At 40.0% G+C, this 26,598-nt stretch overlaps 1 protein-coding gene across 2 annotated transcripts; it reads left to right on the forward strand.

The window, feature by feature from the left end:
• The first annotated feature begins 738 nt into the window (after nucleotides 1-738).
• rps6ka5 (ribosomal protein S6 kinase, polypeptide 5) lies at nucleotides 739-19,438 on the forward strand. Of its 2 annotated transcripts, none has more exons than XM_026339743.1 (17): nucleotides 739-1,060; nucleotides 3,367-3,438; nucleotides 3,599-3,817; nucleotides 3,976-4,091; nucleotides 4,213-4,314; nucleotides 4,781-4,864; nucleotides 4,994-5,097; nucleotides 5,188-5,338; nucleotides 5,445-5,606; nucleotides 6,949-7,074; nucleotides 8,278-8,411; nucleotides 9,240-9,333; nucleotides 10,809-10,979; nucleotides 11,301-11,492; nucleotides 13,058-13,217; nucleotides 13,607-13,770; nucleotides 14,188-19,438. In XM_026339743.1, the coding sequence occupies exons 1-17, from the start codon at nucleotides 991-993 to the stop codon at nucleotides 14,491-14,493; spliced, it is 2,427 nt and encodes an 808-aa protein (XP_026195528.1). In that variant the 5' UTR covers nucleotides 739-990; the 3' UTR covers nucleotides 14,494-19,438. The 2 variants fall into 2 exon arrangements, with proteins under 2 accessions (XP_026195528.1, XP_026195529.1); XM_026339744.1 differs by having other exon boundaries at nucleotides 5,188-5,314.
• The last annotated feature ends 7,160 nt before the right edge of the window (nucleotides 19,439-26,598 follow it).

Raw genomic sequence — 26,598 nt, forward strand, 5'->3', positions numbered from 1 at the left:
TTAATCTCTGGTTTTTCTGATGTTTTTACCTCAACAGGAACTGGTTGTGGTGAAAGAAGATGTTATCAAAAAGAAAATCTAAAGGCATTTCATAAAAGTAATAACAATTCATGTAAACATACATACTATGACTAGATAGTACTAGCATGAAGTTCTTTATGAACAAGGTCTTTAAGAACAAGTATTAAGTGTTATAATAGTCTCATTAGTATTAAGGATGGTGTACTTAGTAATGTACCTGCAATAATTCATTGTATACTTTGTGTAAGATGTTTTAGTCATCTGACAAAATTTTCCAAACAACTGTAGCGATGTATAAACAATTGTTTCAAAAATGTATTGAAGTAGAATGTAAAGTAATGCAAAACTAAAAGACCTCAAAATTAAAATAACATTCAATAATGCATTTAGTTACTCTGCACCTCTGTGCAAGCCCAAAAGTGAAGTTACACTTGGCAAATATGTACGGATGTTATCTGTAATAAATCAAAACACACTAATACACAGTTTTGTTATATCAATGTATTTCTATACAGTTAATATATCTGTTTATGTGCTACGTCTGTTTTATGGCTGCATTATTTACTCGTCTGACCTTTGACATGTGATTTTTCCGAGGGACACGTGAAAGCAACACCAGTCTTTGGAGGAAGGCGGGACCATGTGACGCTACAACGAAAATAACCAATCAGAGCTCAGATCCCGCCATAGCAACACCATTCAGCGAAGAGGAACTGTCTGGTTGCGAAGGTAGTGGTAGTGGTGGTGCGCTGCAAGAAGCAAGTGTTTCCTCTGGGCTTGCTTGCTGCTTGTTTTAGTAATAACATTCAGCCTATGTATCTGACACGTTTGCCGCCTAATTTATAGGCGTTTTAATTGTCTTTCTGTATGTTTTAGTTATTGCATGTTAATACTGCAAACCAGCTTGCGTGGCGGACGTAACTTAGTCTGAGAAGCCTTTTTAAACAGAATTGGGAGCACGAAATTACGATGCCATCCCCGATGGAGGGATCTTCCAGAGAGGGTGACCTGTTTACTGTGAAACACGAGCTGAAAAATGGTAAGTTAGCTTCTGAGCTGCAGTCACTTAACTCCATACATTCCGCTTCTTTTGACATGTATTATTAGGGGACAGTTGTCAGGGGAGGAACGTTAGCTGGTTAGCTTAGGAGAGCCAACTGTCACTGTCAATGGGCGTTTGTAGTGAGCGCTAACGTTAATGTTACTCAAGTCCCAAAATGGCACAGGAAGGCTAACGTTAACATGAGCCGACTGTTCTTTTTACTTGCATTAACGTTACTGCTAAGTTGCGCAAACTAACGTTACCTAACCCTCTACTAACCATAGCTAAATGCCACTTAACCGTGGTCAACCCAGGTAATAACATTAGCTTAAGCTAGTTGTTAACGTCTTACTAGGTTAAATCGGACCATCGTCAGAAATTTCACGAACTTGGAGCAATTGTGAACGTGTTTAGCGTTTCGTTAATTATCGTTCCCTGTTATTGTCTGGATTTGTTAGCGGTCACAGCCACCTCCTCCTCAGCCATCGTAGAGCAGACGGAGCTGCAGTGCTGTCAAGTCACAAGAGCTATCATTAGCGTGGGTTCATTCAGGATATTAGACAGTAACAACAGCTAATCAAGACAGACAGGTAACCATACATGAATTAGTCCCTTGGTTCACCTTGTTAACTTTTTACTATTTAACGTCATCTTTAAGGTTAAACTGTGTTTTCAGGTAGTATCAATACATTATAAATTAAGTTCAAGGTAGTGTTTATATATGGACCGGAAGCATCTCCAAACATGACTCCAGTGTAATCATACAGACAGGTTCCTACACTTCCTAAATGTGTATTATTAAGACATCAGTGATGGTGGCTATGTTGAGTAGCGTGTTAAGTATATCGACTCAGTGCAGAGGGCTGCTGAATGAAGTTGGACACTGCCTCAGCTCCAACTGGTTTTTAATAACACAGTGCTGCTGTTCAGGTTACAACATGACTATGCTGCGCCCCCTTTCACTGCCCTGCCCCAAATATGCGGTCTGTCTAGTTGTCCCTTTTTTGTATTAAATGTTACACAGCATCTAACCCACTTTATTAACCTAAACCTATTTGCGCCCTTGCAGTAACACTTGGCAAATCATATAGCTAATTGTAAGTATAAACATACTAAACCAGTCCAGACAAACTCACAAACTATTTATATTTGCAAACAGGTTAACTAATCTTATCAAGCAAATTGGCAATACAAATATATAAGTGATCACTTATGACTTTCTGTCCTATCTGACACCAAGGATTTATGCAATCCAATATTATGATAAATTGTAAAAATAAAACATAGCTGCTGTTGTTTTCGAAATCAATTAATCCTTATCATGGTTATGTTATGCTGTATACGGTAAATAAAATAGAAAAATCACTTTGTTTTTAAACTGCCGCAGAAAGTTAGTTGTAACTAGATGTTGAGTTTTAATTTTGATCAGTAATGTAAACAACTAAAATATATATATTAGCATATATAAGCACAGAAAGAAGGAACATTAATATCCCCCTATTGTAAAGTGAAGAGGTTCCTCTTGTCTAGCGGTAAGGCATCATCTGGCTGGACACCTCTGTCAGGCTATTAATAAATACTGAAATCAAACTTGGGCTTGGCAGGGTGAGCTTGACAAGGGTGTTATGCAACTTGATCCTCTGACCTTAAATTTGAAGGACAGTTGTGTTTGTTTTGAAATGATATAGCATGCACTTGAATTGCCTAATAGTTGCATTTATTTCTTCTCTTGTGTAACAGGAGAAGCAACGGAAAAGATTAAATCGCGCACTTTAATTGCTCTGTAGCCTATTTTTCAGAATAAGAGTGTGTGACAGAAGGAATGTGTTCACTACAATGGACATGCATGTCTGAGACAGTGCTATGCTCAGTCAGCTGGATTGGGAGGCCGTGATGCAGAAAGACACAAGGAAACACTGACAGTGTGTGCTGAAATCACTCAGATCAAGATCTTTGATAGAAAAGAATGTCTTGCACTGTTGCATATTTTGGAGCCAAACATAAGGCTGCCTTGGTAGATTTGTTTAAGGTTAAGAAAGTCGACTGATGACTCATCTGTTGATGACGGCAGCACTTTTTTTTTTTTTTTTTTTTTTTTAAATTAAGTTAAGTCAACATTTTAAAATGCTTGGGTTGTTATAAATTTAAAATAACAAAGAGTGTTTTAGAGGAAATTATCTTTTCATGTAATCTCTTCATCTGTTAATTTATTTCCTTTTTATCAGTGTCTCTGTATTTGGCTTTGACGCCACCTGTGACTTGATATGTGGATATGTCTTTGCTTATTTGTTCTCTATTTTCAGCCAACCTGACAGGCCATGTCGAGAGGGTGGGCATTGAAAACTTTGAGCTATTAAAGGTGCTGGGCACAGGAGGTAAGTACAACTATTTTCCTGAGCCTCTTTGTTTGCTGAAGAGAACATGGGAGTTACACAGTATGTTTAGAATGATATACTTGCCACACTGGTCAATTCTGTTTGCACCTTTACTTGTCAATGAACTTTGCCTTCTGGTTTTGTTTATTTTAACCCCCAGCATACGGCAAGGTGTTCCTGGTGAGGAAAGTGAGTGGTCATGATGCAGGGAAACTGTATGCCATGAAGGTTTTGAAGAAAGCAACTATTGTACAAAAGGCAAAGACTGCTGAACACACACGGACGGAGCGGCAAGTGCTGGAGCACATCCGCCAGTCTCCATTCCTGGTCACACTTCACTATGCCTTCCAGACAGATACGAAGCTGCATCTCATTCTGGGTTAGGGTATTTTATATTGAACTGCCCATTTCCACTTGTGTGTCTTAGTACTATGATTAAATTAATTTGTTAATAATTGCCTCTTACCCTACACAGAAAGATATTTCAACTTCCAACTTGTTTGGATGAAACATTTCCAAAATGATATTTCGTTACAGATTATGTAAATGGCGGCGAGCTCTTCACACACCTGGTGCAAAGGGTGCGGTTTAAGGAACAAGAAGTAGCACTGTACAGTGGAGAGATTGTGTTAGCATTGGAGCATCTACACAAGGTAACCCCAGATTCAACACAATCAAGTTGTCATGTGTGTTCAGACATTGTCTGTAACTGTGTACATTTTTAACTTTGACTTGTCTCAGCCTCTACATGTATGTCATGTTTTTTTGTTGCAGCTTGGGATTGTCTATCGGGACCTGAAACTTGAGAATATTTTACTGGATTCAAATGGTCATATAGTTCTCACAGACTTTGGTCTTAGCAAAGAATTTGATCAGGTACAGTGCATCTCAACGACATGACCTTAAACACTCTAATAATTAAATTATCATTTTAATTATCATTATCTTTTGAAAAACCTTAAATATTTTCTCAATTATGTTTTTTTCTATGTGGTTTCTGCCATTGTTAAAAGAGAATTTGATATTTCATGTAAGAGAAATGCATAATGTAAAGTGTCCAGCTCTTCATGAATAATCCTCAAAGATTTTTTTTCTAAGACTGAACATACACTGTTGCTTATGTAAAGTAGAGCATTTAATATTGGAGAAATACTGTACTTAAGATTGCAAAACATTTTCAGTGTTTTTTTGTTGTTTTTGTGCTATCAGAGTTGAGGTCTATCAGTTTCCTGACTACTTGCAGGCATTTTACAACACAAGGAAATCTTTGAGAGAGAGAAAGAGAGACAATTTATACTGTGTTAAATTTCACTTCTAAAGTGTGTCTGTTTTTTTTAAATAGGTGGAAAGGGCTTTTTCTGTCTGTGGCACTATTGAATATATGGCTCCAGAAATAGTGGAAGGAGGAGAGTCTGGACATGACAAGGTAATTTCTAGTTTTATGTTTTTTGCTGTCATCTGTTTGATCAACTCTTAAATGTGTGCTCTCTCCAGTGACATTTTACTTGTAGTGTGTAAAGCCAAAATCACGGGTCTGTGCTTTCATGCGTTCCAGGCAGTGGACTGGTGGAGCCTTGGCGTGTTGATGTATGAACTTTTGACAGGTGGATCACCCTTTACCGTTGATGGCGTCGAGAACTCGCACACAGACATTGCAAAGTATGGATTCTCCGTGATTATCAAGACTTCAGCTATTTCTTAGTTACAGTTCTTGCACTACACTGACCATATCTGTCTGACACATGGCAGGAGGATTTTAAAGAAGGATCCTCCTTTCCCCAAAGATATGGGACCACTGGCCAAAGACGTCATTCAGCGACTCCTCATCAAAGATCCAAAGAAGAGACTAGGCTCAGGGCCGAATGGAGCAGAGAATGTAAAGAAACACCCATTTTACCAGGTGGACCTTATTGCCTGTCTAGAATATTTCCCAGTGCTTAGAAAAAATATTTGTATGAACTATGTTACCATAATACTGAATTTATCTTTTTTTAAACTCACTTTAGAAAATTAACTGGGAAGACTTGGCAGCTAAGCAGGTCCCTGCTCCGTTCAAGCCGGTGATTCGGGATGAGCTGGATGTCAGCAACTTTGCAGATGAGTTCACAGAGATGGACCCCACCTACTCCCCTGCAGCTCTGCCTCAGAACTGTGACCGCATCTTCCAGGTAGGAGGGAGATGTTAGACAACCGGTCTATTTTTTGTTGTGACTCATGGTTTTGTTGTTTACGGACAGGAATATTGCTCTGTGCTCCTTGCAGGTCATTGCACAGGACAACATTTATATTTGCATCTGTTTTGTGCTGATGTTTTTCTGGGCTGTGGTTGCAGGCAGTGTGAAATGTTGACATGGATGAAAAATCGCATTATACATTATCCACTTTTTGTCTGTGACTATATTTGACATACTCCACAGCAATTAAAGTAATCAAGTGAAGTTTTGAATGTGCTCAAAAGGTTGCTGTAAGTCAACATGAGTCTGTCTGTGTGCATTGGTATTCAAATTGACTAAAGGGTCTTTTATTGAAGTAATTGCTGCCATATGCAGCTCTTATTGAAGTAACAGATGTGAATGACTATTTTTGATGTAGCTTTGAACCATAATATGGCCCACAACTTCGTGCCAGCTGATGACTGTCTGATGTATTGCATGAAATTTCAACTCTGATTGCCTTCTGGATCCTTGAGCTCAGTAGATCAATAGATCCATTAACGGGCTTCTCTCATGGAATAAAAGGTTACACTTTGAGAGCATCACCACATCTGTCTCGGTTACGCCTTCAGTCTTTGATTGCCAACTTCATCTTGGCTTTTTTTCGCTCTCAGCTGCCATTCACATAGTCTGAAATTTGGTGGTCTTTATAATTTGCAAGCCTAGCAATCTCTGAGATAACGACAGCAATCCCAATTTTAAACCGTGCACTTGCTCCCCCGCGGTGCCTCACAAAACAAAATTAAAATTGCATTAAGAGCGCCAAGATGTAATTTCACAGCAGAGCAATCAAATATTCAAGCCCAGCAATTTAGGGCATCTCATTCATTCAGCATCCATCCTTCCGTCCATCCATGGCTGTCACTACATACCACACAGCTGTGTGTGTGTCGATGATAAAGGGAAAAAACGATTAATGCCAGCTCAAAGCTTTGGGCTCCCCACAGCTGGAATTAAACAAGCATCACTTCACAATGACAGGTCTAACAATAGGAACAGCTGGACAGTCACTGTCAATCACAAATTAACTGAATAGGGCTTTTTGTAGAGCTGACAGGCTGATTTGACATAGGAACATTTAAAGCAAAGTTTCAGTTTTACAACAAATCTGGAAATATATAGAATATATTGTCTGTAAATGTCTGTAATACATAAACTTAAGTATAATCTGTGTGGTTTTAATGCTGCAGGTTATAATCTGCATCATGTTTTTTTTTATTCCTGTCTCCTAATTGTCCAGTGGTCACTGTCTCTGTAAAATGTAAACATCAAGAGTTTATGTGTGTTCTGTGTACAGGGCTACTCTTTCATGGCCCCCTCCATCCTGTTTAAGAGGAATGTGGTGATGGACGACCCTGTCCAGCTGTGTGGAGGCTCTGAGAGGCCGGGCTCTGCTGCTGTGGCCCGCAGCGCCATGATGAAGGTAAGATAAACGGACGCCCCCTCCATAAAATCCTTCGCTTACATTCCACTAACTTTACTGTACAGTATTTGTTTTACTGCACTCAGATTCAATTCTCAGCGATGAGCCTGTTTACTTAATGGTTTTGCCCTTGAATTGTGAGCTGTATCTGTACAATTTTGTGCTGTATATATAAAACATAATGCTTTTTGAGGACATAGCAGTGCATTACTTTTTGTGCACTAATTTGGTTTGAAGCTTTCTCATAAAGCCTGGCTACCTTCTAGTGTGGATATGTTCTGTTGATTTAAGTGATATGAAATAGAGAGGTTTCTCGAAATTCATCGTGTTCATCGTGCAGATTTGTTATCAGATACGTTGCATTGGTGATCCTCATTAATCATTATTATGCTTTTCAGACTACTTCAGAAACCTTTTCAGCAGGGCTGAAATAGATCAACTTACAGCTGGAATAGAAAAGAGATCAAGTATCTGACTGACATTTAAACTTTACTTTTAAACCTGACCTATTGACTGTGGGTTCAAATCTCTTCACTTTTTGCGCACTTCATTTTTTTGTTAAATAGATACAATTGTCATTCATGACATTTCATCTATACTGGATAACTCCCAATAAAGTGAAAACACGGTTTTAAAAACTCTTGAATTTGCAAATTTATTCACACCCTAAATCCAGTTCTTTGTCCAAGCCCCTTTGATTTAAGATTCAAGACCTTCACATGGCCTGTTCCAGCTCCAATCTAGAAATATTATTAGTATTAATAGTATTTACAATATACATTTGGTGTGCAAGTGTGATTACCTTCATGTATCCAATGAAAATACAGCTCTGAATACTTCTTGGATACATCTCTACAAGGTCCTTACACCTGGATCTATCCCATTTTTCCGTCATTTTTTTTTTCTGACTCCATCAGATTGGATGGGAAGTGTCAATGAACTGCCATCTGAAGGTCTCTCCACACATATATTTTGGGGTTTCAATCTGGGCTTTGATTGGGCCACAGACAGTTAGATACTTGTCTTAAAGCACATGGACTGAAGCAGGCTTTTGTGAAGAACCTCTCTGTATTTGGTTACATTCATCCTGCCCTCAAGTTTGACCAATCTCCCACTGTCTGTCGCTGAGAAACATCATGCAAGGGGTTTAACTTTTGTCTCCATTAAATCCTATTTGGCCACTGTCCACTCTTCCCTCTGCAGGACTCACCTTTCTATCTGAATTACGAGATGGACCTGAAGGACAGTGCTCTGGGAGAGGGCAGCTTCTCTATCTGCAGGCGGTGTACACACAAGAAGACTGGACAAAAATATGCAGTCAAGATTGTCAGCAAGAGGTACAAGCTTACTGCCTGCTCACTCACATGTGTTTGTCGATCTAGTTGCTTTTGGTATAATATTGTGTTTAAAGAATTGCTGTATACAGCCACTTCTGTGCGCTCTCTAGCAGGCTATAATCCCTCACTTCTAAGCTTACAAAAAGATCTTCATTCTAATTTTATTATCCAGTGAAGCTGATGAATCTAAAATATCATATTCTGGCTTTATTACAGTAATGTGCAAGTTATGGGTTATATAAATGTTAATTCATCTCTTCTTATAAACTCAGTTGTTTTTGCTGGCAGCTGCTACAAAATAAGCTTTGGTTGCGTGTGTTCTACACTACACTCCTACACTCCTTCACTGACCAAACATTAGGGCTCTAATAAGAGCAAGCCTTACTGGGATAATCCTCCTGTAACATGCTCCTTAAATCAAAAAAGGCAATTGCAAAGTAAATCACACAGTAACATCACCACTGTGTTTTCTAACCATGTGCTTCTTGGACTCTGTCCAACTAATGCATGGGGAGAAAGGTCAGTGAAATTGCAGAGCAAAACTGCACTTACAAATGGTAGAAATAACAGAGGTCCTACAAAAATAAGGCGACTGGAACATTTGGGCTTCCCAAATTAAGTATCCACCAACAAATACAATTTTCTTTTTTGCAATGAACAGCCGTAGCTAAGGATTCTGTTTTGTTGTCTAAATATTACATGCAAAGGCGGTCAGGAACTGAAGAAGACCTCTGCCTGAAAGTCAGTTTTATACTCAACTGTGTAGGTGTGTGTTTATGTTGTTTTTTTCATGACACTTATCTAGCCTCCTGCTTGTGTTTGCTGTAGGATGGAGGCACAGACCCAGAGGGAAATAGCAGCTCTGAAACTTTGTGATGGCCACCCTAATATTGTCAAGTTACATGAAATTTACCATGACCAGGTAAAGTTCATGGCAGTGTTCACATTCACCACACTAAATTCTGTTTTTCATGACTTTCTGTGCACCCTGTGGGGACTGTAGCCTTATTAAGTCCTAGAACTAGAACAAGACAGATTAATGGGGATGCTGTAAGCCCTCAAGGTCTCTCTCTATCTGTTAACATATTGTCCCATAAACATCTCACCGTGTGCTCGATATTTCACACCAAATGCATTTCAAAGGTGCAGCTGTACAAACAATCATTTTGTGCTACTAAATAGAAACAACCTAGATTCCCTGTGTTGCTAATTGAGCTTCACTCTCAACCCTAACTAAGTGTGCATATGTTTAAATGGAGCTTACCTCGGTTGTTGGGAAGGTGTGTCCGTGTGTCTGGCTGTGCACAGGTTCATTAGCCCTGGTCCTTCAAGCCTAGGAGCACCACTTTAGTCCTGATGAGCTCAGTGGTGTTATTACTGTACCTCAGAGGCCTGTGACCCAGATCAAAGCAGCGCTGCCTCACTTCGCCTCAACCGAGTCCTGCCTTTGTTTCCCAGACACAGCACTAATGAGAAACTCTACCCTGCTGCCCAGACACATTATTCCCTTCCCACGTTGTTTTTCCCGCTTTTGCTATTAATGAATACCATTAAGGTTTGATCTTGCCATTATGGGATCAACGATGGCCCGTTTTTGCTGTATTTATTATGCAACAGAAAAATCCTTGTCTACTCTTTCACACAATACATTGTTTGCTTTGCTGTTTTCAACATGCAGTTCAAGCTGAGAAAACCAGATCGATGGTACATTATTCAATACAAACCAAATATTTAATTAATTGCAAAGCATATAGGAATTTCTGTCATGTAGACTTTAGAGAATAACAGGCATAAACGCATAAGGAAATTAGATCCCCATTAAGTAAGCTGCTAGTGGGAGAGGCTAATAATCACTTTGATGAGGTACATTAATAAAATCTTGGTATTGCAGGAAGAAAAGCTTATTAGTGAAGTCGCTCCTATAATTCTTGGGGAACCAGCAACCTCATAAAAGTCACGTTTGGCCTCATTCAGTGCGTCCTGGGCGCGCAAAAAGCAGAGTAAGCAGATTATATTGGGGGCATAACACGCATGCACAAAAATATGTACACATCATCTTCTGCATTGGATGAATGAAATGTATGGCTTACCTATATGAGAGATGCACGTAAAGCCTACTATTGCATATTGATGAAGGCAAAGGTGCAAAATTCACAGCGTTTGCTGTTTTGCTCATTTCAACGATACAGTCTTCATGGTGCACCCTTAGTAGATCAGCTCATGCCATTTTTTTAGGAAGGGGTCATCAAGTTTGCATGTGATTTAGTTCAAGCAAACCTTTAGTAAATCAGTCTCTTATTGTATTATTGTTGCAGAGCATGCCATAGAAACACGGTTGAGAGCTAGTATAACAGGTTCGCGAGAAATGTAAATATACTTTGTGTGTGTTTGCTGTAGCTCCACACATACCTGGTTCTGGAGCTGCTTGGTGGAGGGGAGCTGCTGGAGAGGATCCGCAGGAAGCAACATTTCAGTGAAACAGAGGCCAGCCGCATTATGCGCAAACTGGTGTCCGCTGTCAGTCACATGCATGATGTAGGAGTGGTGCACAGGGACCTTAAACCGGAGGTATTTTAACATATACTTATGAAGCAGCGGTGCTGCTGTAGAAATTCTTCTTTTTATCTGAGCATACTTCATGTCTTTGTCATGAACACACTGGATCACAAGGTTTTAAAGAAAATTGCAGTGTTTTTGTGAACTTTGTGTGATCTGTCATATTGTCACTTGGGCTCTGCCGTCTTCCACAAAACAAGAGTGAAATTGTTTGACCTTACATGGGTCAAAAGTATCTGGTCAGACATGTTTTGAGGTCCAATTTAGTGAGCTTTAGAGTGGACCAGTTTTGCAGAGCAGAAAGAAATGATTGTGTCTTGAATTGCTTTGTAGAACCTGCTCTTCACAGACGAGAGTGAGAACTCCGAGATAAAAATCATAGACTTTGGTTTTGCTCGCCTCAAACCACCAGACAATCAGCTCCTGAAGACTCCCTGCTTCACCCTGCAGTACGCAGCACCAGAGATACTCAAATATGACGGCTATGATGAATCCTGCGACCTGTGGAGTCTGGGGGTCATTCTGGTGAGTGGAAGTGGGATGATGTGCGGGTTAAAACAAATTACTTTCTAGCTGGCCTGATGCTGAATCATTCATTATTCAAATTAACATTGCTATGAGTTGCTCTGGCAAATGCTCTTTTTTTTTTTTTTAAAGGAAATAGGTAAATTAAGCTTGTATCTGTTCAATCTGTTTACTGAACCCAGGAAACACAGCATGTGTTTACAGCACACATTTTAATATTTGATATGGTAAGGATAAAAGTCGTAGGACTCAAAGAAATAATTATGCTCCACATAAAAATTCACTGTTGAGCTTGATGACATGCCTGTACAGGCTCTAATAGGACTCAATAACAGATAATTGATTAGCACCATTCAGAAGCATCCTCAATGTGGCTTAACATGTGTAAACAGACTTCAGACTGTCACTTTCCACAGAGCCCTAAAAAAGTGACCAGATTATACAAATTAGTAATTTAGACAAATATTTTCGAAAGCAACAGCTCTGAGCTCCACTTGAAAGTTATTTTTAGAATACTTTTTAGCTGAGGTTTTAAATAAGTAATAATGTATAACCATGAGATGCATACACTGCTGATTTGTTGACGTGATCTAGTTTATGGATTACACATTTTCTGCAGGCCACGCTGATTAAGCAATCAGTTGTTGTTTTAAAGGGGGTCATTGCACGTGCTTGTTGTGTTTGTGCGTATGCACGCACACATGTATATATGCATGTGTGTGCTATTTTGCATGATATTCATCTCTGTCTTGTTCAGCTCTATAACCTTCAGCATCCTGTGGTGAGCTGACACAGTTTAACGCTCAACATGGAATAAGGAGGAGCTGGCCTAGCTCTCAGAGCTGGTTAAGGCTGAATATGAAATGTTGCTTCCCGGTAGCGGAAATGTCATCCTAGTTCAACCTTTTTCTGTATACAGGAGGAAAATGAAAAGGAGAGGTAGACGGGGAAAAGCATACAGGGCTAGGAGAGTTGAAAGAATGACTTGGCCAGTCATCCATACAGAGTGCTGCTTCACACCATCGCCCCCTGGGGGATATGGGAGTAGCGTGCCTCATGGAGTGTTGACGAAATGGCTACTGACAAGCTATGTGCACAATACTCTGGAGGCAAAATGAGCTGCAACAGAGAGAGAGGGAAAGATCAGGGCAGCACAGATCTTCCACTGCCAAAAGGGCTATTCCCAACTACTGTCATTTTAATGAGAAATCTGGGGGTAGGTATAACCAGGCCAAGGTGAGAGTATCCTGTCCTCTCAGCTGAGCACAGACTGCTCTTCTGTTTAGTGCTAGTTCAGCCGCGTTCAACAACATGCAGCATAACAAGTCGTGATTGGTCAAGAGCTTTTTTTAAAGCATGTTATTATTTCAATAGTAGAAGCATTTTAACACTAGTGCCTACTTACTTTCACAGCTCATCATAGGCAACATGATATTAGCAAAATCAAGCATGTAGTATTTCCTGTGCTGTGCTGACTGCACAGCATGTGCTGACTTTTAAGCCTGGAAAACACTTTTGTTCCTATTGTTTTAGTTGCAGACTGTGTGGTTTTGCTTTGTTTGCAGTACACCATGCTGTCTGGCCAGGTACCTTTTCAGTGTCAAGAGAAGAGCTTGACTCACACCAGTGCTGAGGAAATTATGAAGAAAATCAAACACGGAGATTTCTCTTTTGAAGGAGAGGCCTGGAGAAACGTGTCCCAGCAGGCAAAGGACCTGATCCAAGGTGAGGATGGAACTGGCGAATGAAAATCCCACTATGAGTGTGATTTTCATCAATGGAAAATAAAGGCCACTTTTTTCAAACTTAACTTACACATAACAAAACATGATAAGATCAGACAACATCACAGATTTAGATGTAGTTGTAGCTATTTTTTGCTTGTGTGATACAAGACCTGTCAGTCAGTCCAGTGATATTTTGAATCAATTTTTCAATCCAGATCTGCTGGTTTGTTTGCCTTTGGATCACAGACTAAACCTTCAACTCACAAAAGAGTTCACAGAGGTTTAACTACCTGCAGAGGAAATCCTCTCTCTGGCTCATTTGCTGTTTGCCTTTTCACTCATGTATTAAGAGCGCTAAAGGTAATTATCTGTGTCTTGTTCCTGCAGAGCTGCTGACAGTGGACCCAAACAAGAGGATTAAGATGTGTGGCCTCCGTTACAATGCCTGGCTCCAGGATGACAGCCAGCTGTCCTCCAACCCACTCATGACCCCAGACATTCTTGGCTCTTCCACTGCTTCCGTGCACACTTGTGTCAAAGCTACCTTTAATGTAAGACGTTAGATGTATGTCAAGCTTTCTCATATATAGGGGTATCTGTAGCTACTGTAGAAACTGTCTGCTGCTGATGATCAGTACCACATATATACAAATTTAGATAATTTTTCATGTATGATGCAGAGATTTGTCCAAAGTAGGCAACTGACAGAAAATAAATCTTTAACTATGTTGATAAATTGTTTAAGATGAAATCCTTTTTAAGTAAAACAAAACATTCCTTAGTTCATACTGTGGACAACAAAATCTATTAGAAGTGTTAGCTGGGAATTGAGGAAACTGGTATAGGCATTTTTTTTAGTTTTGTTTTCTAGACATATACACAGTTGATAAATCAAGATATTAGGCAGATTAATTCCTAATGAAAACAACACAAGCAGATGCTCATCAGTCTCCTTTCTTTTGTCTTAGGCATTTAACAAATGTAAGCGGGAAGGTTTCCGCCTGCAGACGGTGGACAAAGCACCACTAGCAAAGAGGAGGAAGATGAAAAAGACAAGTACCAGCACAGAGACCCGCAGCAGTTCTAGCGAGAGCACCCATTCCTCATCGTCCTCCTCTCAGTCTCAGGAGAAGACTTTTGCAGAGGGCGACACCAACCCGCAGCCCTCCAACAGCACTCCTCTCACCACCCCCATTAACACCCCTGTGGCCCTGGGAATGGACTCAGAGCACCAACCAGTGCCTCCAGCCTTTCACTTCTCAGAAGGACAGTGAGACAACGAGAGGAAATTTAAAGATTTAAACAGTTTCTTGAATCACAAGAAAGCTCGGATCGGTGTAGACAGCTGTCTTCTCTTTTTCTCTGTTCGTGGCAGCGCTCTGCCTCTAGCTCAATTGCATGGACATCTCGCATCCCCAAAACCAAGCATGCAGCAAGAGCAGCAACCGTCACCTTAGCATCAATCAATCAATCAATTATCACTAGCAATAGCATATCTCTTTTTTTCTCTCTCTCACTTTCACTCTCAAACTGTATCAATCAGGGACTGGACCAGGAAGAAGTTGTCACCGGTGTCCAAAATGGAAAGGGCTGCCCTCCTGCGCCAAGTCCAGGCAGACAATGGACACCTTCAGTCTTGTGATAAAGTCACATCTCTGTCCATTTACCTGTCTTTGTCCATGCCTCCAGAGGTTTTAAAGGGAAAGTCGTAGTGTTTACACTATGGATGCTTTGTATTTTTTTAAAAGGAAGTGAAGAAATGCAACGTGCTGCCACGTAACGTGCCGTGGGTCCACTTCTCTTTTTTGGAAAGTCTCTGCAAGATGGAGCAGGGTATTTATATGTGAATTTTACACTGACTGAGATTTATTTATGATAAGCTATATTAACTTATTTATGGGTCAGACTAATCTGAAAAGAAAAGTAATGGATACAGTGAGTCTTTTAAAAAAGATATTTTGTGTATGTATGTATGTTTTTCCCTATCAGCTCAAAAGATGGTTTCATGTTGTCAGATGGTTGTTCATACTTTTTTGCAGTCATCTTAGACATCGACACTTCTAGTCAACTCTTTACATACAGTTATGTAAACGTTGTAATATTATAGGCAAGAAGAAATTAACACCATTAGCCACTGGTTAATGGTTGGAAACCAGTTTTGTTAAATTTCTATAACAGACCTTTACAACTGAACTGCAGCTGTTTGTGCAGTGGTTAAAAAAGTTGGTTTCCTTGGGTATCAAGATTAAAGAAACAAAACTGTAAACAACATTTTGTAGAAACATCCAAATGTGGATGTAGTAGGTTCAGCCAAATCTGTGGTTTAATTGTTGTATGGGGAATACAGCTGCCTGAGAGAATGTGACCCTACCAGAGGAACTATATTTAGACTTCATTTTGCCTCTGATGTGGGAGCATGACTACTTAAAGACTCAGCACTGCTCTCCTTCCACATGGTCTGATCCTCAATTGAGTATTTAGCCCAGCAGTGGATTTGCCTCGTGTGGTATAAGACTTAATTGTGTCAGTATCACTGCGAGCAAATGGGATTGAGCAGAATGTCCCAAATGGAAAATTCAGATCAGCTTAGTGCGAGGTGAATGAGTTGAGTTTTCTGAGGTCCAAAATGCCAAAGGGCAGCTTCAAGTACTGTAGCTTCCTCTTCAGATAAAACAAGATAAGTTATTATAAGTTATTGAAAAATGTATGTGCCAAAAATGCAGGTAAATCATGTAAAGGCCAGGTGTGAGGGTGGGTGAGACACAAGGACGTTTTGAGGTGTGTCTTTAAAACTACTGCTAAACATCTTACCCTGCATGAACAGTTCCTGAGGACAGACCTCAAACACTTCTTTCACCACCATCCCTTGCTCTGTTTACCGAGTTGTACTGCATGACTGAAATGATGATATTTGCACTGTGTGACAGCTCCTACTTTCAGGCAGGCATTTGGTTAGTATTAAGTCACCAGTGCATGATGTGAACTGAAACACAAGCCTCCTTTTTTTTTTTTTTTCCTTTTGTGCTTATGGGCTTTTTGGGAGATTCTTACTTGATTTTAATGTGAGTTCATTTACTTGCACATTTTAATATCCCCTATTTCATTTGGCAGTTGTTAAAGTTTTATAGTTTGAAGTGTTCACCAAACCCTTTTTGTACGATTAGCAGAAAATATAATCTCCTAATGTTACAACACTGGTGATAGCCAGGTAGTTAGGCAAGTAAAATGCAATGTTTTTTATGTTAATTGTTATTTTTTAAGCCATGTTGGTCTGTTCCCATGCTAATACTGTAAAAGTTAAAATACTGTATTCTGTTGATATTTACAGGGGTATTTGTGATCAGTGTGTGAAGCTGTTTCTCCTGCTCAGGCAGGATACTGATTCTTGGTTGAACTTCTGTGTGCATTTAAAACACACTCCTTCATCTTCTTCCATTTTAATGCACTCTGAATCAGAACCAAAGCATTAACTTGAAGGTAGCTGCTCTACGCTGCATGAGATATTTCCTTTCATGCAAATATGCAACGAAATGCTTCATATATCACGGTTTATGTTTGTGTTGTCACATTGGTGAAATGTGTTAGATGTCTCTAGCTCAGATGATTCTGTAACAGTGTGTCTATTCAGAGATTCTTCCCAGGATCTCTAAAGTCCATATCCAGCACATTATCATGCTTTAATCTATGCATCTTCTGTCCTAGTGGTTTTGCCATTTTAATAAGACGTTCCCGAACAGCTGAACAGTATATGTACCTCATGTTATGCTTCAAGGCCTATGTTTGAAATGCTTATAGGGCGCAACATGATGTACATAGAATATTCTCTGCTTTTACTCTCATATCATCTGCCACAATAGAAACAGCAAAGTCGGATGCATTGGCTACATGAAAAGCTGGAATCCTTGGAGCTAAACACTACAAAGCTCTTGTCTAACTTAGTTCGCATGAGTTCCCTGTTGCTGCCTCATTAAGCCTCTTTTCTTTTGTTTGGGTGTATTAATAGCTCAAGTGGAGGAAGAGGAAGAGTGTCCTATATCGAGCTCCCCTCTGGGAGCCAGGCTCTATTAGCTGATGTGCCGCAGTGCTGTTTGTTCCAAAGAAAATACCGTACTCCACTCTTTCCCTCTGTGGGACCGAGCTCACGTTCTTGTAGGGAAAATAACAGTGTATCACGGGAAAGGGTTAGTTTAGTACCAACAACTCTTGGGGCTGATTTTCTGTTTGCCTACAGTGCTTCCTCTTTTTGAAGGTTGAAAGCACCCCTCTCCATGAGCTAAACATTTGGACGTTTTTGCAATGAATTTGAGGACTGGTAGTCCAGACAGTTTTATTTGTTGTCAGTGAATTGGACTCGGTATGATCCTGTGTGCTTCTGTATTGTAACGTATAGCATGTGCTTAAAAGCCAGATGTGGGTGCCAAAGCTGAAAGTGACGCTGGACTAGCTTTAGTGCATGTGCCGTATTTGAAAGTGATCTGGACAGATGTGGCTTTTATCGTTAGTTCGTATGGAGCTGTCCACAGTGCTGAAGTGGCCAAACCTCTGGAGACAACACGTAGCTTTCCACAATGACCAGTAATAATATGGTCTTTTAAAGCAGTGATCCCCAGCTGGGAGTACTTGTACCTTAGCGGGTACCTGAAAAGACTGTGAAGTAGCTCAGCTAATTTGAAAAAAAAGAAAAAAGAATTTGTACTCAGAAGTATAACACTGAATGAATAAGATTTACCTTTTGACATTTATACCACCATTTCCAACAAACTATGAGCTAGGCTGACTGCATAGGACACAGCTTTCACTAACCTGAGTCAGGCGTGGAGAGGCTCTGAATAGTAGTAGTGTAAATGCAAACTGACCAAAACCTACATTAGGATCCTGCATGAATTTTTAAATAGAAGAATATATAGTTTTATATAGCTGGCAGTGTCAAATAATATCCATTAAGGACTGTGAATGGACCTCAGACAAAGAAGGTCTCTAAAGGATCTGTTAGCAAATTAAACGAACACTGTTAACACAATATTTTTAATGTTGTTTCTGGCAGGAGAAAATCTGTAGACTGATATCTCACAGCTTGGGACAGTTAAACCAATACTAGATACTAGAAGTTGTACAATATGTAAGAAAACCAGTTGTTGTGGGAGAGTCTGGGTGAAATGACTTTTTCAGATCCATCCAGATGTTGGCGCACTGGACCAGCTTAAGAATAGCGCTGCTGTCTTTATCAGTGTGGGGTTTATTACATTTACATTTAGTCATTAAGCAGACGTTTTTATCCAATGCGTCTTACAAGTGATGTACAAGGTACAAAGGCGGGCAGGGTAAGCGTTAGGTGGTCTTGCCTAAGACCATAGCTGGGATTCAAACCAGTGGGAAGGCGGTGATCTTACCACTACGCTATCCAACCGCCATAATGTGTTATTGTGTTTGTTTGGTTCAGTCCAGGATAGCGCTTTGTAATGTTGCTGACAGCAATTAATCTGACATGAAAAGGTTCTGTGTTTTGTGTTTTTGTGTGAACAACTTTTAAGGGATGTTATTTAGGCATCGTGGGCGTCACCATCACCACCGTCGCCATCATGCACGTGCTGCTGCCTGATTCATGTCAGTCTTTTCAAATCTTCGTTGATTCATGTCATATCACCACTGAAGCGTGTCAAAAAGTACTGTAGCAACAAATCCCTTTGAGATTGGTCAATATTAAACTGTTTCAAACACGCAATCAAGCTTTAAGGGCAAAACTTTGCACTTACTTATTTTTTTTATCATGCAGTAGATTAATTATTCCTGTAAAAGAAAAGTGTCCTCTTTGATTTTGTGCAGATTCAGATGTTCAACGTATTCATCTGTTTGTTTCTGTTGATAAATCAATACTTTAAATAAACCTCAACACCAGATAGTACTTTCTATCCTTACTGCGAGGACACACCATGTGCATACCTGCTTTTTTTAGGCCACTGTGAGCATCATTCAGGTCTTTAGGCACATTGTTAGTACAAAGACAAACCTTGATCTGCTTTAATAAACGCTTTACTTGCTGGCTGAATACATCTGTACATTGAATAACCTGACACCAGTCATGAGGAGTCCTTTAATAGGTCCTTTGTCTCATTTTATTTTCAGTGTATTTACATGATTACTGAAGATACTTTTGTGATATAGGATTTGTGTGTGTCTGTTTGAGCTGTCAGGATGATAATAAATGTACCATTTCCTGTTCATGCATTGATCTTGACTAATAAATTAGGTTTATATTTTACAAATTGTATTGTAATTTGAGAGAGTACGTTAGGAGACAGTGAAGCTTTATCTCAGCAGCAGCCTCTAGATGGCAGCGTTTAATAAATATACAACCAGGAGAACAGGTCACTGTGCAGCATTAACATGAATCCATAGACTACAGTGTTCAAGTTGTTTAGCCCTTATGATTATTTGAACTATAACTTCTGTAAATGTGTAGTTACATTATGTTTTTTCTCTTTTATTGTTAAAAAAAAAGTATATTTAACATCATCATCATAACAAAGGTTAAACGGTGAGCCTTAGGAATTGACCATTTGGGGAAGAGTGGAATTAACCCATATGAAGTATTTATTGATTATTGCTTTATATACTTTTTGGTAAGTATTATGTGTATAACTTGGATTTTTAGAGTTTACTAATAATAATATCACTCATTTCCTTTTTGATTTTTTTTCATGTGTCTCAAGTTTTAAGCAAACATGTAATTTGAACATAACTAAAAGATGAAATACATATTATAAGTATATATTTTTGTAGTATAAAGTTATTTTACTGTTGATATGACCATATCTTAACAGTAGGTGGCGCTCTTTGGTTTCTCAGTAATTAGTCTGTCAATCACATACAAATTAATAAGTAAAAGTCTGTTCAAACACACAAGAAGGAAACTTTTAGGTGACAAAAAACAATCACTGTCTGTGTTTAAATCAGTCAAAGAATACTCAAAGAATTATCCCACATATGAAATGCTCACCTAATGCTCTTTTTTACTCTAAAGGAGATGGTAACTGTTATGACGAGCATATAGTTGGTTTCAATTTATGCATTTCCATTTTTCTGTGTTTCTGGTTTTTCCATCATCTGATCCAAATCACTTCAACACACGTCGGCAGGTTCGTGTTTCTAAATGCACGTTGGCTTCAGCAGGACACAGTCGGGTTGATACACTGCTTCACAATATTTAAAAAACAAAGCAGATTTTTTTTTATGCATGGCTTTCAATCCACTTATTGTGGTTTCACCCCACTTGCTACTATGTGCAACAATACAGATGGTGCACTTACAGAGCTCTTTCGCCTGGCTAATTTTACAATACAGAGATGTTCAGCAGAAGAAACTCATTTTAAAGCCTGTTCTCTCTCTCTCTGTGTCTGTGTGTGTGTAGGTCTGCAATCACTTTTCTTTGAAATCTCTCTGCTATCCATTACTAAACAATGTGTTGTATACTGTGGTCAAGTAGAGGGTCTGCACTCTAAAATTCATCTTGGAGAGTTGTAGATGGAGGCTATTGGCTAATACATCAAGAAAGACAGAAATACACTCACACACAGACAAACATTTTAAAATGTTTTAATACAGACTGAAAAAGAAACCTACACACACTCACCAGCCATTTTATTAAGTACGCTTATATATCTAAAATTCAATGCAATCCAACACAGCAGCTCTGCAATGAAGTCACGTAAATGAAGGAGCCAAAAAATTAGAAACAACTCACAATGCACACCACACGACTCGACTATGATTGCATTAGACTGTGTAGGTGTAAACTAGAAAAAGTCATAATGAAAACTCAAACTGTTGACTAAAATATGATTTGATACTCCTAGCATTTAAATACCACTATACTTTCTGTGAAATTGAAAATCTCATGTCTCATGATCATATGTCTGATGATTGTTGATGGTTTTCCAGTTAATAAAAAAAAAACTTAGTAAGTGTGAAAAAAGGTGGCTATTTGCAGAGGAAGGAAATATTTTCATTTTCAATTGAAGCAACTCAGCACAGCACCGACAATGTGATCTAGTCATCCTGAGGGGTGGGTGTCACACTTAAAACCATGGGACAAGCCAAATGAATAATGACCAATAACAGACATAAAATAGTCAACGGACACAAACTGTCCTCAAACAGATACAAAATCATACAGAGTTTGACTATTAACAGACATGGTTTGGCACAAACACAACTTAAATCAGACTAAAAACTGTAAAACACTAAAACAAATAGAAAGAAACCCGGCTGGTAGAGGGTTGGTGTCCCTTTCCCCGTCTGCATCTTAAAATCCATCCATGACCAGTGACACTGTTGACTTCAACGTTTGTGCCTGTCTCCTGTAATTCTCAGTCCAACCACCAGGTGCTGCCCCACCTCGTTCCTGGTCACCTGATTGTCCCCGCCCACTCACACACCTGTTCCGTTTCCACGCTGTCGTGTGCTGTTGTTACCTGTCTGTCTGCTGGTTACCTGTGAGCCTCCTGGGATTAAAACCTTCCTACACGTGTTTCTGCGTCTGGATCCTGCAAACAGTCCGTGAGTATTAACACCAAAACACACCTAACAAATGATACTGGATTAGGGATAAACGGAATAATAAAACAAAAATGTTTGACCCTAAATGCTTTTATTAATTACTAGACTATTTTCCACCTTTGAGGGTTTGTTTGCAGTTGACACCACAGATGTAGGAATGTTTGAATCGTGGTGTCTCTGGTTTTGAGCCTCCAGCATTTGCTGTATTGCTTCTAAAGGCTAAATGTCTGAGTGGAATAAATTAAACTGATGTTGAATTATGTTTTTTTTAAATCAGGTTCAGGGTTGTTCATTAATTAAGCATTTCAGATATCTGCAGAAACATTATTTATGATGTAAATGTCAAACAAATAGGACTAGACTTGTACAGTAGTCTTGTCAGTCACATTAAATTCAACAGTGTTTTAAATGCTTTGCTTTCACAGTGGAGTTCTTGTACTTGTTTTAGTTAAAGTCAATTTTAGTGCATGCATTTGTACTTAAACTTGAGTAAGGATTTTAAAGTGGTGCATCTTCTTGTAGTGAATTATTTGCACATTTACTTGAGTTTTAGGTTTGTATACTTCTGCTCGCTGTTAGCTTAATCTATGATAATCTGTCTATTTATTAAATTGTGTAAGTAGCCAGCACCTAAAGCTGTCACATTATCAAATATGGGCGAGTTAAAGTGCAAAGTAGAGAACTAAAACTGGGGATGTTGTTTAAATTGTCAGTATCTGAAGCCCTTCAACTCCTAGAACAACTCTCTGCATCCCTCTAGTCCTGTGCAGATGTTTCAGTGAGGTGTCATCGTCATTTTTAGGCTCGCTGGTTAAGATTAGTGCCAGTTTATTGAAAGCCAGCAGAAAGTGAATGTAAGTAATTGCAGTTTTGTCAAGCATGGCCAGTGTGTGCATGTGTGCGTCTATGCGCTGGTGTGTTTCACAGGGCTGAGTTAGGCTGGATTTGAGGGGTGAAGTGCCTCCGATCCTTGGGAGTGGAACGCATTTCCTTTTGTTGCCCTCCAATTTTTGACTGGTTTGCCCCAGCACATGAGCATGATGGGGCTGTTTCTATTATCCAGTTTCCCAGTCTGCCCCCCCCTCCACTTACTTTCCATACTCCCTGTTCTGCCTGTTCCCAAAGCGACTGGCATTCCTGGGGGCCACCAGTGAAGCAGCTTTAGAGGGAAGGCCTGCTGGCTCCTGGGTGGCCTCTTGTGCACAGGCTCCAAGGGGAGGAGACAATGTCTTATTAATTGACTGGGCGTCTTGGGCAGAGTGCAGGAATTTGCAGGAGGGGGAGACGGAAAAGTGGGGATGAGCCGAGAGTGATGGAGGGGCGGGTCACAGTCACAGAAGACGGAGATTCGGTGACCTCTGTCTCAGATTTATTTCCGTTTGATTTACATCGCTGTTAGGAAGGTGAGAGAGGTGGTGATGTGAAGATGAAGCTGTTGGAGCCAAATTTGTTTTTACTAAACTCTTACATTAACATTTTAACCCTCTCCACCCTGGAGATCCTGGTACTGATCTTTATTTACACTCACACTTAACTTGGTGGATTTAGATGCTGTTTATTCAGTATAAGGTAAAATTATACATTAAAGTTTAGGCATTTCATGATTTTCACTCCGTAGGCAACACACACACTTTCTCCAGGTTAAAAACATCATGGTGGGCAGGCGTCCTTCCCCCTGCAGCAGTCTACTGGTTTTGTGCAGGTTTGATGGAGTGGGACAGCTCAGGGAGGGATTGGGTGATGGGACTGGTGTAGCATCTCCCCATGTGGTCCCCCCTAGTTGTCCTCTCCCTAATCTTGTTACATGTGTCCCCCATTAGCGCTAATGGAGCAGCTATTGTCCCCCCGTTGTGTACCGTCGTGCCCTTGGCCCAGTCACCTTGAGTCAGTAAACTCAGCCCCGTCATGTTTGGACTGCTTCCCACACACAGGAGTCTCCATGACGACACTAGACCCCACCACCTCCAGTCGTCCCACCCACTGACACAGTGCTGAGACTCCTGTAATATCAGAAGTCATAATTCTGTCTCTCTCTCCTGCCACACTGATGTTTTCTTCTGGCTTTACTTTTTATTTGATTGGTTTTCCACTTAATAATAATAATAATAATAATAATAATAATAATAATAATAATAATAATGATTATTTTATTCAGTAAAAATGGGTCTGGGTTCTTGTGGGTTAAAGAAATCCTGTTCAACAATTGGAGTTTGATGTATAGACACTGGGCAGTGAGCTGATGAGATTGAAGCTTGATATTCTCTTATACTAATAAGTTATAAAACAGGTCAACTGCCCAACTCCTTCATCTTCATCTAATCATTCTTCTACTTTGAATCTGTTCTGGCTTCTAACAAAGATTGGTGGAACTGCGAAGAGACTGAGGGACAGTATTTGAGCTGTATATGTCCAAGAGGGAGACATAAAGAGGGTAATAAAATAGGAGCTGCAGACAGATCAGGATAGAGGACCATACATTTGTCCATCTTGTTTGGTGCATTCTGAGGCGCCCCGGCCCCCGTGCTGCATCCATCATACAGAGACTGATTGAGCTGACCTTCAGTCCTGCCCTGCCGACCCCCGGGCTTCCTGTTCTTTGTCAGCCTCTCACAATACCGCTGGTATCACACAGACAGGGGAGGTCTGAGAACCGACCAGGGGAGTCCACCCAGGCTGTGGCAGGGATGGTGGGGAGGTGTTGGGGTGAGAGGAGCAGGGGTAGCGAGGGTCTTCAGGGAGGCAGCTGAGGACCCCCTTTTCAATTTAACTCGGTCTTTCCAAATGAGAGAAAAGGCAGAGAGTGGTGTCCTCTGTCACCCTGTCATACAGGGACCTTTAAAAAGCAGCCTCAGTGGTTTCTCAAGTGAGGTGTCTTCTTGAGACAAAAAAAAGAGAAGAATGAGTGGTCCTGTGTAAGGGACTGACGGTGGGAGGATGGCCACTCTAACGCTTTGTAAAGGACACAGACACTTTACTTGTCCTTTTTCTGTGTGTCTCTTTAGCCCTGTGAAATCTGAGGTGATCCCGACCAGAGAAGCTACATCACTGATTTTTCTCAGGTAACTGATTCACAGTCATGGAAGTGATGCTCAAATCCTTCATTCCATAAAAATGAATCCAATAGAAAAACACGCCAGAAGTAAATGTCCTGCATTAAAGTTGCACTTTAATAAAAGTATGCATGTATAATCAGGACAGATTGTTCTCATAATGTCAGACACTGATGGACCAGTGTTTGCAAAAGGGGTGAAGAGCAAGACGCCTGTAGGCGCAGGTGGGAGCACAAGGCTTTCCAGGACTTTTGGTGTCTCAAGCCAAAACCTGTGGGAGATGTGCAGTAAGGTAAACTCACCTGAAGATGATCAGCAGCATGACGTTCTTTGTAAGTAACTAAACAGTATTTAAATGGATTTGCTTCTGAAATATAGTAAAGTAGAAGTAGCATAAAATGCATATACTAAAGTAAAGTATAAACAATACTAATTAGTGTATGTAGTGTCTTCATTACTGTATGACTGAGATCAGAGCTGAAATAATCAAACATCTGTGCTGAATTATCAGTTGTGTAAACTTTCAGCCTTTCAGCCAGTCTCAACAACACCACCTTTGTCTCTTTCTCTGTGATTTTTGCTCGTCCGCTTATATATTCATGTGCATGTGTGTGTTTGAGTTGTCACTGTGTGAGAATACATTCAGCTTTGTCTGAAGTGCTCGCTGGTTACCATGACAATACTTCTTTGCAGGGGTTTGGAACAATCACCTACCTGTACTGCCTCCATGCAGAAGTGATATTAATAGGATTTGTCCTTGGGTACCAACATACATGACTGCACAAAAGACGCGTTTAATTTGCTGTCACGTTGGTAAAGTAAATGCATTTTCTCTCCAAACTCGTTGGCTTGTCCTTCCAGCATTGGATTTTTATGAATAGAAATCAATAATGCTGTATTGATTGACCATTGCATGAACCTAAAAAAATGCTGCACAAAACTTCTGTGCATTGCTACCAAGAAACAGTGTCTTAAGGAGAGGAGGCAGTAGTAAGCGCCTAATTTAAAATGTAGACGACCATTTATTTCTTTTTTCAGCTGTCGCAAAAAATGATTGTGGCTGAAGATGTAAAAGTTAGTACACATGATACTCACTGTATCTGTACAACCCAGCAAATAATTGCATGATTATAGTAATTGTATTTTATTACTGTTAGATTTTTCCAGATCGCCCACTGTTATTCCTGACAGTATTTCCTACAAATGATTACCACAGTTTTAAATGTGGTCAGTCGTCAATATTACAAATCTAATCAGTGCTATCTTGAACATATTTTGACAAAGATAAAGATGATACTGTCCCACTGTGCGCTGCTGCTTGTCCTGCAGTGTCCTGGCAGTGCACGATGGCGATGCTGATCCGCTCTCTCCCAGTCCAGACCGTAGGCCTGTGCTCCAACACGCTGAACCTCCACTTCTTTTTCTTCCAATTCATTTGCAATGCTAATGCACAGGAGACAGCTGTCATCTTACAGCAACCGTGATCAATCCAAAGACGAGGAAGGCGGAGGGAAGCAGGGGGGAAAAGAAGATAAATAAAACTGCAGGGTAAATAGGTCGGCCTATTATCTTCTGGCCTTGTATTTGTGCCGGTCCTTGAGAGCATGAATTTCAATGAAAGTCCCTTTCACTGGGGGGAAAGAAGAAAGAGAACAAAATATGGAAAGATGCCTACAGAACCAAATGAGAGCAGAAAATTAAAAGTGGGATGAAGGAAAGCAAACAAGTTTTGTTTTCAGTTGCCTTGTTGAAAGTACTCTTTGTAAAGTGGTG

Source organism: Anabas testudineus, chromosome 22, assembly GCF_900324465.2.
Source record: "Anabas testudineus chromosome 22, fAnaTes1.2, whole genome shotgun sequence".
Classification (NCBI taxonomy): Eukaryota; Metazoa; Chordata; class Actinopteri; order Anabantiformes; family Anabantidae; genus Anabas; species Anabas testudineus.

Excerpts from the sequence above, each read along its gene's own strand:
- rps6ka5 (XM_026339743.1), top strand. The coding sequence starts at position 991 with ATGCCATCCCCGATGGAGGGATCTTCCAGAGAGGGTGACCTGTTTACT. Across the intron at positions 4,865-4,993 it reads GAGAGTCTGGACATGACAAG|GCAGTGGACTGGTGGAGCCT; the intron begins GTAATTTCTAGT and ends CATGCGTTCCAG. Across the intron at positions 11,493-13,057 it reads GGAGTCTGGGGGTCATTCTG|TACACCATGCTGTCTGGCCA; the intron begins GTGAGTGGAAGT and ends CTTTGTTTGCAG.